Source organism: Symphalangus syndactylus, chromosome 1 (genome assembly GCF_028878055.3).
Source record: "Symphalangus syndactylus isolate Jambi chromosome 1, NHGRI_mSymSyn1-v2.1_pri, whole genome shotgun sequence".
Taxonomy (NCBI): domain Eukaryota; kingdom Metazoa; phylum Chordata; class Mammalia; order Primates; family Hylobatidae; genus Symphalangus; species Symphalangus syndactylus.
In genome coordinates this window covers 108,051,496-108,061,658 of record NC_072423.2, presented here as the reverse complement: position 1 = coordinate 108,061,658, position 10,163 = coordinate 108,051,496, and the positions used below count along the sequence as shown (strand labels likewise).

Sequence of the window (10,163 nt, the reverse complement as noted above, 5' to 3'; positions counted from 1 at the left end):
AGAAAGCAAACAGTTTCCCCCCCCTCCAAATTCTGTCATAATTTTAGTGTTCACGTAGCTTAAAAATGGCATCATACAAAAAACCTCATACATGGCTGTAAGCTCAATTATCAACAGAGGTAGTAAACAAAGGAACTCCTAAGAATCGATTTTAAAATGATCAAAGTGTGACTATACATTCAAAACCCTAGAGCCACATAATCATCCCCAAAATGAACTGTTTTAATTTTAAAAAGCTTAAAAACACAATGACAATGAAGCACTGATATGCCTTAGGAACAGTCCCAAATCAGTGCTGACTTAAAGCTAGGTCCTCTCTTTCCAAGAAAAAGAAAGCAGAGAACAAAGTTCAATCTACAATGGGAGGGAACAGAATGAAAACAACCAAAAGGGTGCTTTCCAGCAGCCTAGGTTATTCTTTGTTTTCAGGCCACACCACTGGAAATGCTTTTCTTCTTATATAAGTCTTTTCCTCACAACCTTTATTTTTTTAAAACTGCCATCTGCTGAATAAGAGATGTCCACATTTCCACCAGCAGGTGATCCGCTTCTGTGCACAGTTTTTGCTTCCTCACTGTGAGTCCTCCATCCCCGAAAGTGCAAAGAGAGCAAGCTGATACCTGCAGGCCCCAGAGCCCCAGGACTATTCCAGCTCCACTTATAAAGCAGGGTGAAGGATTTGCTGCATTTGTGCTTCAAAGATCCAGCTCACTTTGGTTGTCCTTCTCAGTTGGCAAACTGCTCATAAAAAGCAAACTTGATCCTCTCTATGTGATGGCAAAGTTTGATGGCAGGGCCCAATTTTAAGTCCATGCATTCTTGAACAGTGGGAAGGGTAAGGAGCAACAGGGCCTGCCCATCAATTTCCTGTTAAAGCATAAAAGACAAATTATCTGTGATGTGCACATGAAAGGCAGCTTGATCATGACAGCCTCTCCTCACATTAGCTTTGTCAAAACTGGAATCCCTATGCTTTCCTTTCCTTACTTTTTCATCTTAGGTATCACATACTTCCTTTTAAGTGACTCCACAGTCTTCCATACTAATGAAGCTTCAGAATTAATAAAGTTTTACTGAGGACAATAAAGTTTTACCAAGGATAAGAATCCATTCCACAGAGTCTCTGCCCCATAGAAATTTAGTAAACTGACTAGCCCTGTAACTGGCAACTAATTGTGCCATCTTTTTAGAGGGTTCCTTCTAAATCTGAAACAAAGGATTAACTATCAACTTCAATGTTTTCCTACTCTGTAACATTCATAAAAACCCGATAAGCTCTTGAACCTCCCTAATTTTCTAAACAAAACTTATTTCAATGTTTAAGGCCACTGACTGTGTTTCAGCAAGCTTGCCTTAAAACTTATCGCCACTCTAGAGCCTAATGTGACAGATGCTATTTTTTTTAAACAAGCAAATCATTATTGTTGAAAAGATGTGGACAATTAAGCATGGTATGCTTGATATTGGAGGGATGGAATCAAATTCTTAGGAAAAATTGGAATGCAATGATAATCTCCTTCTACTATGAAGCAAGTCTGTTAAGTAACTTTTTATCATCTTTGATTCCTAAAAATGGAATTAAGACAATTCTTTTCTTTTGGATTAAAACATTTTTCCTAAAACTTGTAAATAAATTGTTGACTATTACATCCATAATTTATTACTAAAGAGACATTACTAAAAATTATAGGTATCTGTGATTACCTGGTCTAGGAATATTCTTGCTAATGGAGCACAGTCAGTGGATCTGATGAACCGCACAACGTCTGCCACACTCCACTTCAAGGGGTTACTGTCCAGGTGAAGCCTTTCAGCAACTTCGATCCTTATTTCCTTCATTCCCCACAACACAATCAAACCAGTGTTAAGCCTATTTTATTCTAAAAAAGTCTCTCTACCTAAAATCATAATCTTTCAAGACATGATTTAAAGTGGTCTTAGGACATGATTTCTCTCAGCAAAGATGGCAAAGACCCATGTGCATCAGGTACTCAGAAAATGTCTGTCTTTTATAATACGAAGTATCAATGGGAAAGAATTTATCTCAAAGTTTCAGCACAGATAATTTAGACAATTTAACTAAGAAAAATAGGGTGCTGAAGAGAAGGGGATGATAATTCCATTGAGAGAAGGCTTAACTAAATAAACTACCAGGAGGAATCTTTACTGCTTCTGTTCATGGAATGTTCTTAAAAAGCAATCTAGTTTTTGAACACTAAATTGTTCTTTAGTGTTATATATATGTTATAAAATGTTCATACGTATACAGTAAATATACTAAACCAAATGGCTTAACCAGAATCAAAAGGATAACTTTTTTCTACAAAACCATATATATTATGAAACATATTAAAAAGGCAGTTTTCCCAAAAATAAATGACAAGCTACAAATAAGCTAGCAATGGAGCTTTTTTTTTTTTTTTGTTAAAACAAGCAGCTACTCTGAGAGAGACTTTCCCCCTATAAGTAGATGATCTCAACTAATCCTTGAAACACATGTAAATCACTGCATTTGGGGTCACTTTACAAGAGACCCTGGAAATTCTACATAAGTCTGTATTGAAAGAAGTAGAATGCCAATATCACTAATAATCATATTCCAGACGGAAATTTTAGAAAGAAATAAAAAAGAAACTATTTTTTAAATGGTACCTTTGGTGAAGGAGGTTTATTTTCATCGTCAGAAAATGAAAAGGTGCGAAGCTCCCTTTTTCTCCTTTGTCTATCTGGAGGCAGCGATGTGGATATCTCACTTTGGGTGGGAGAAGAGGAGCATGACTTTTTTTCTGACATTTCTGATTCTTCCTGTAGCTCATCCTGCTGCTCGGATGTACTGCCTTCACTTAGGGAATCATCATCCCCTTCATCTGGGTCATCCTCATCTTCACCCCCACTTCCCTGAGGAAAAGGAGAGAAGTCTCATTGACATTCAGGACATCAATCCCAGGTTTCATATGATTTTAAAAAAATTAATAAAGAAAGAAAAGAAATTCAGGACAAACCAGTTCTTGGGCCACAAAACCATCTTCTATTGGCCAGAGATCTGAGTTAGAAAGACCTGCAGGTATTCTGTGTCCATACTATAAAGCAGTGGTCACTTGGCTTCAAGACATTACAGGCACATCACAGATCTCCTACCTGGGGAGAGCCCGCTGGGGTATTATCAACAGATGCAGAAGAGCGTTTCTTCTTATGAACAAAAACATTTTTCCGCCTCTTTCTCCTCTTACTGGCTTTTTTCAGGGCACAAGCTAAGTTACTATGCCCACCAGGTGGCCTCCCAATTCTTTTATTTTTCTTCTTTCCGTAATAGTGTGCTAAATGCGGATGACAAAGAAAAATGAAGTAGCTTCATTATTTTTGTGTACCTCAAAACCACAAGAGATTTTATTAGCATAGCAAAAAACAGGTACATTGTATTTGATTGGGGTTTAGATTCCATAGAGTGGAATAAACAGATCTGAAGTGCACGGTTTGACTAGTACTGAATGATCCCTCCATATCAAAGTATATAGAACATCTTCAACCCAGAAAGCTCCCATGGTCCCTTCCCAGTCAGTACCCCTTACTAGAAGCAGCCACTATTCTAAACACTATCACTATAGATTAGCTTTGCCTCTATGGAACCACACAGTAAGCACTTTTTTGTGTGTGACTTTTTTTTTTTTTTTTTTGAGATGGAGTCTTGCTCTGTCGCCAGGCTGGAGTGGAGTGGCACAATCTCGGCTCACTGCAACCTCTGCCTCCCAGGTTCAAGCAATTCATCTGCCTCAGCCTCCTGAGTAGCTGGGATTACAGGCACAGACCACCATGCCTGGCTAATTTTTGTACTTTTAGTAGAGACGGGGTTTCACCATGTTAGTCAGGATGGTTTCAATCTCTTGACCTCATGATCTGCCTGCCTCAGCCTCCCAAAGTGCTGGGATTATAGGCATGAGCCACCATGCCCAGCCATGTGTGACTTCTTTTACTAGGCATAATGTTTTTGAGTCATGTGTTTTATTATATGTTTCTTTTCTATTTGGATATCTGGTTGTACCAGTGCTATTTGTTAAAAAGAATTTTCTTTCTCCCTTAAATTTCTTCATCTCTCTTGTTGAAAATCATTTAACCATGTTAAGTTTGGCTCTATTTCTGGACCCTGTGGTCTGTCCCATTGTTCTATTTGACTATTCTTTTTTTTTTGAGACAGAGTCTGTCACCCAGGCTGGAGTGCAGTGGCGCAATCTTGGCTCACTGTAACCTCCACCACCTGGGTTCATGTGATTCTCCTGCCTCAGCCTCTTGAGTAGCTGGGACTACAGGCGTCCGCCACCACACGCCCAGCTAATTTTTGTATTTTCACTAGAGACAGGGTTTCACCATGTTGGTCAGGCTGGTCTTGAACTCCTGACCTCAGGTCATCTCCCCGCCTCGGCCTCCCAAAGTGCTGGGACTACAGGTGTGAGCCATCGCACCTGGCTTGACTATTCTTTAACGCCACACTCTTTTGATTATTGTAACTTTATGGTTAAAAAAAGAGAGAGAGTAAGTCTTCCAACTTTATTCTTTTTTCCAAATTGTTTCAGCTATTCTAGATCCTCTGCATTTTCATATAAATTTTAGAATATACATTCCAGAAATGAAACATACATATTCTAGCTGAGTTATGTATTAAAGTAATATCAAAATATAATAAAATTTTATGAAAAAAATTGAAATTTTCTAAAGGATATGAATCCATTTGACATCATTCAAATTACTAACTGGGAAAAATTATAACTGTCCTTCTAAATTCTAGGCTAATTTCAACTATATTATTATGAAAGATAAATTCAGACAAAAGGCACAATAAAATCCACATATCTTCCCCTCACATATCTTCCTTCAGAGTAGTGTACTTATATGAATAGTATTTTTCACTCAGCTCCTAATCATTGCAGTTTCCTAAACTAAGTGCTGAGTCTGATACAAGAGGCTAAGATAATTCCTACTCTTAAGGAGTTTACAATCCAATAAATATAAATAGAAACTAGAAGGTTAGACTTACAAGATTTTATAATTTAAATACTGATTAGAAAGCTCGTCATACTAAGTATGGACCTTGGATCAACAGCATCAGTGGCATCTGGGAACTTGTTGGAAATGCAGATAGATACTCAGGACCTAGATACCCACAGACCTGATACATCAGAAGCTCCATTTTAACAAGATCCTTCAGTGATCTGTATGCACTATAGTTTAAGAGGCACAGATCCCTAAAAGAAATCTTTCCATTTTAACAAGGTAAAAATCCTCCTCTGTATTGATTCTCCCAAGTGACATAGGGCTTGTAGGATTTAAGGAAAGGCAGGATCAGAATTTTGTCGTTGGGTGGCAATGCCTTGACAAGGCTCCAAATTGTAAATTTCATCCTATGTGACCCCTGCCCCAGTTTCTCAAAGGAGAAGATAAGCAAGGACAGCGAATAGGTGCTATGACAGTTCAAGGTGAGGTTGCAACTACCTCCTCTCCTATTTCCACCTCCCCAACTATTGTAGCTTCATTGCTTCTCTTCAGAGACACTAAGCAAGCTTCTGCCTCAAGCCTGTGCCCTTGATGCCCCCTCCCCAGAACACTCCCACCCAGCTCTCTGCAAAGCTGGCTCCCGTTTCCTTCGAGGTGTCACCTGTCAGAAAGACTTCCCTGACCCCTTGCATAAACAGCACCCCACCTCCCAGCCTTCCTCACTGTCCTATTTTGCTTGCCCACTTTGCTTCACTGTTCCCCACAGTATTTCTCTAAATACTGACCTCTCTCTAAATTTCTTCCCTTGTTCGTTATCTGTCTCCCACATTAAAAGTAAACTCACTGAGGATAGGAATTTGTTTTCTTTATTGTTGTATCCCAGTGCTAGAACAGCATAAGCACACAATGAGCACAAAATATATACTTGCAGATTGTATGAATGAATTACATATCCTATTAGATACAATAACTAATTTATATACATGCTATATATAAAAGTTGGCACACTAAAGCCCATGGGTCAAGTCTGGCCCATGACCTGTTTTGGTATAGCTCCCAAGCCAAAAATTACCCTTACATTTTTTAAAGGGTTCTTTTTTTTTTTCTGGAGACAGAGTCTCATTTTGTCACCCAGGCTGGAGTGCAGTGGCGCAATCTCAGCTCACTGCAACCTTCATCTCCCGCTTTCAAGTGATTCTCCTGCCTCAGCCTCCCAAGTAGCTGGGATTACAGGCATGTGCCACCACACCCAGCTAGTTTTTCTATTTTTAGTAGAGACGGGGTTTCACCATGTTGGCCAGACTGGTCTCGAAACTCCTGACCTCAAGTGATCCGCCTGCCTCGGCCTCCCAAAGTGCTAGGATTACAGGCATGAGCCACCACGCCCGGCCGAAAGAGTTCTTAAAAAATGAAAACACAACACATAGAAAAAGAATATGTGACAGAAAGCATATGACCCACAGCATGAAATATTTATCATCTGGCCCTTTACAGAAGAAGTTCGTGTGCCTCTGCTATATATGAATGTCTGTAAAGTAAAAAACTTTCCAAGATGTAAGGTATGGTCAGCTGCTATGGTTAACACATTGGAAAAACATGACTCACTGTATTTGGTCTTTGTAAGTACAGAACAGTTCTCAGAACACTTATCCAGAACCATCCGTGGACCGAAGAGGTTAGGACAGCATTCCAGTTTGATACAGGTTTGCCGGCAGAATTCAGTCACCCGATCTGCTGTTTTCACTATCTCAACAGTAGCCCGATAACTCTTTCCTTTATATCTGCCATTGGAAGACATCAGATGCCAAATATATTGGGCTAATGATTACCCAGAGAAAAATCAAACATATTAATACATCTAAAAACTATTTTTGCTTCTTGGAATATTCTATGTCCTTTATAGTTCAAGGGCCCTGAAAACAACAAGGAAGTTCTGCATATTGAACTTAAATCAAATTAAATCTGGTAAGCTATGACAACTAAAAGCTGAGTTATTTAAATTAGCAAAATTAAGCTCCTGCTTTCTGTTCCTAAGTTAAGGTTTTCAAATAGTAATTTCACTAACTGCTCTAAAAAGAAAAGTGACTTTTCACTAAGTCTTTCTTTACCCTTGGCAGTGATCCTCAGACTGTTATCCAAGGACCAGTATGACCTGCCAATTGCCATCCATCCATGACAAGATCAGAAAGCAAGAGTACATGTTTATAACCTTTCACAGTAATTTGAAAAAGTAATTTTATGTCTCTTACATCTAATAACAAAAACTGTTCTTGCATTTTTATGTCTTAAATTTCTTATTCCCTTTTTGTTTTTGAGACAGTCTCGCTCTGTCACCCAGACTGGATGAAGTGCAGTGGCATGATCTCGGCTCACTGCAACCTCCGCCTCCCAGGTCAAGAGATTCTCCTGCCTCAGCCTCCCAAGTAGCTGGGATTACAGGCGCACACCACCACACCTGGCTAATTTTTGTATTTTGAGTAGAGACGGGGTTTCACTATGTTGGCCAGGCTGGTCTTGAACTCCTGACCTCGGGTGATCCGCCCACCTCAGCCTCCCAGAGTGCTAGGATTACAGGCGTGAGCCACAGTGCCCGGTCTTAAATTTCATATTTCTTATAATTCATTCTATCATATTTTATAAATGTACTGATCCATGAAAGAACAAAAATCTAAAAAAGAAAAACAAGCCTGGTCCTTCACCACAAATAGCTGAAAAAGCCCTGCCTAAGGAAACATAAGGCTTCTGATATTATCCACAGAACTGATTCTGTGAATTTTTGTTTGTTTGTTTGAGACAGAATCTCCCTCTGTCACTCAGGCTAGAGTGTAGTGGCACGATCTCAGCTCACCGCAACCTCCACCTCCTGGGTTCAAGCAATCCTCCTGCCTCAGCCTCCCAAGTAGCTGGGATTACAGGTGTGTGCACCGTGCCTGGCTAATTTTTGTATTTTTAGTAGAGATGGGGTTTCATCATGTTGACCAGGTTGGTCTTGAACTCCTGACCTTGTGATCCGCTCACCTCGGCCTCCCAAAGTGATGGGATTACAGGCGTGAGCCACTGTGCCCTGCCGATTCTGTGACTTTTAAAAGACAAGTAAAAGTAAAGAGTAAAAACAAGTAGTCTACTCACTTGGCTTTTAGGACTTCCCCACATCCGTGCCACACAGAGTCTTTGTCCAGCTGGAGCTCCCGAAGGACACGGCTGGGTTTGTAGGCTGCATTGATAAGTAAAGTGAGGACCTGAGCTCGGTTTTAAAACAGAAACACAGATTGGGAAGGAGAAAAGCAGACCATTAGAATCTTGTCATTTCTTCCTTAAAATGTTAAGGTTATTTAGGAGGTCAATTCTAGTCATATGAATTAACAAATGTTAACAAAATAATAGTATCGGAGATATTACAGCCACCCGAAGATGCAAATAAGAGGGAAACCAGATCCTCTTCAACATTTTTTAAATGTTATGGTCAGGGAAAAAACAGGTACCATGATTTTCAAATTGCTCCAGAAAATGCTTCCAAATGCTTTCCCAGCCACGGTACACACAGAAAATTATATTTGTTTGGACCACTGTGTAGACAGCTGAGCCGCCTTGTGGCTGGAGGAGTCTGGTCCAGATGCTCTGGCTTCCCCAGATCTTGACTTGCCACCCTGAGGGCTGAAAGGTCTCTTATCTGTTGCTTGCAGCATTTCACACGGGCTGGGAAGAACAGAAAGCCCAGCAGATGTGTAGCTTTATCATGGCCGCTAGGTTAATGCCACATAGCCACTTCCTTTCAGTCACAGAGTAACCTCACAGTTCCCTTTTGTATAGTTCTCTTCTGGTCTCTGACAGAAGACTTTTCTACCCTGACAGAGGTGAACCTGCTGTGTGAAGAGTTGTTTACGTGAATGTTTCCTAGGGAGGAGAAATAATTACATACCCTCTTCACTGTTCAAAACAGGAGAAAAGTTAGTAACTTTTGATAAAACCTAGAACTGTCACATCTATGGCATGTGGCTCCCTGTAGAAATGACTATAGGAGAATGCTGTGAAATTTCCAAGTTATTTTGCTCTAGGCCAGAACCTTACCTCTCTAAGGACCAGAACACAGTTCCCAGGTCCCACACATTGAGGCAGCTCAGCAATTCTTCCTTTGTTAAGATATGGCCCTGAGAAGCAACGGTGGTTGAAGTATATCTTTGGACAGCAATATTTTCCATTAATCATAACTGGGAAATGAAGAAAAACAAATATTCAAAACAGTCATTCTCTACCCCATGTTTCCAAAGCTGAACTGCCAGGAAAGAAAAACCAAGCACATGTACCATTATATTAATATAAAGTTTAGGATTACTTATTTTGAAGCTTAACATGTTGTCTGAGAATGCTCTTAAGTAACTTACAGAGCTTATCACTCTGCTGAAATCAAAGAGTCCTGAATTAACATGCTAATTAGTTCCTAGGTTACTGCAAAATTGATAGAAGAACCTTATCTTCTATTAATAAAGAAAGTAGAGGGTGTATTTCAAGAACACATGAGGATTCTGGACGATCAATGATTTCTTTTCCAGGTCTTCAAAAACCAACTTTCAATAATCTATTCTGGAATATTTATAGAAACTGTTGAATATTATTTAGAATTACAGTTTGCCTCCTAAAAACCACCAAACTAATATGTTGGCAGCCTTTGATGTTGTGAGAGCTCTCCCATCTCTGAGATTTCTCAGAGGGCTAAAAGTATGCTGTGACCACATCTCTACGTTTTTTTTGTACTGTGGGGTATAACTGGGTCTAGAGACCCTTTTCTTCAACTATTTGTCTGTATCAATACTGTCCTTCAATTTAATGTTTTAAAAAAATCCCCTCATAGTGGTAGGCATGTCAGCTGTTGAATGTAAAAAATTCAAAGACACTAAAATACTGCTATAAAGCACAGAGAAGCTCTTCTAATAGATATGCCTGTTAATCCAATGTTAAGGAAAGATATGAGCACACTGCCCATTGTTGATAGGATCCTGCAGTTCATAATGTTTTCTCTTTAATTAAGAATAGTCATGGCCAGGTGTGGTGGCTCATGCCCGTAATCCCAGCAATTTGGGAGGCCAAAGGGGGAGCACGTCGCTTGAGTCCAGATCGAGACCAGCCTGGGTAACACAGTGAAGCCCCATCTCTACAAAAAACAAAAACAAAAACAAAAA

The 10,163-nt window shown here is 39.7% G+C and overlaps 1 protein-coding gene across 10 annotated transcripts in view; it reads right to left on the bottom strand.

Annotated features, from left to right (window-relative positions):
* Positions 1-201: 201 nt before the first annotated feature.
* SFMBT1 (Scm like with four mbt domains 1) overlaps positions 202-10,163 on the bottom strand; it is a 151,262-nt gene continuing 141,300 nt past the window's right edge. For all 10 annotated transcript variants that reach the window (XM_055274226.2, XM_063645937.1, XM_055274216.2 and 7 more), the window contains 7 exons: positions 9,055-9,194; positions 8,116-8,225; positions 6,592-6,767; positions 3,139-3,317; positions 2,653-2,898; positions 1,705-1,833; positions 202-867 (listed from right to left, as the gene is read on the bottom strand). In XM_055274226.2, coding sequence (XP_055130201.2) covers positions 727-867; positions 1,705-1,833; positions 2,653-2,898; positions 3,139-3,317; positions 6,592-6,767; positions 8,116-8,225; positions 9,055-9,194 — 1,121 coding nt within the window. In that variant the 3' untranslated portion in view covers positions 202-726. The remainder of the gene's footprint in view (positions 868-1,704; positions 1,834-2,652; positions 2,899-3,138; positions 3,318-6,591; positions 6,768-8,115; positions 8,226-9,054; positions 9,195-10,163) is intronic.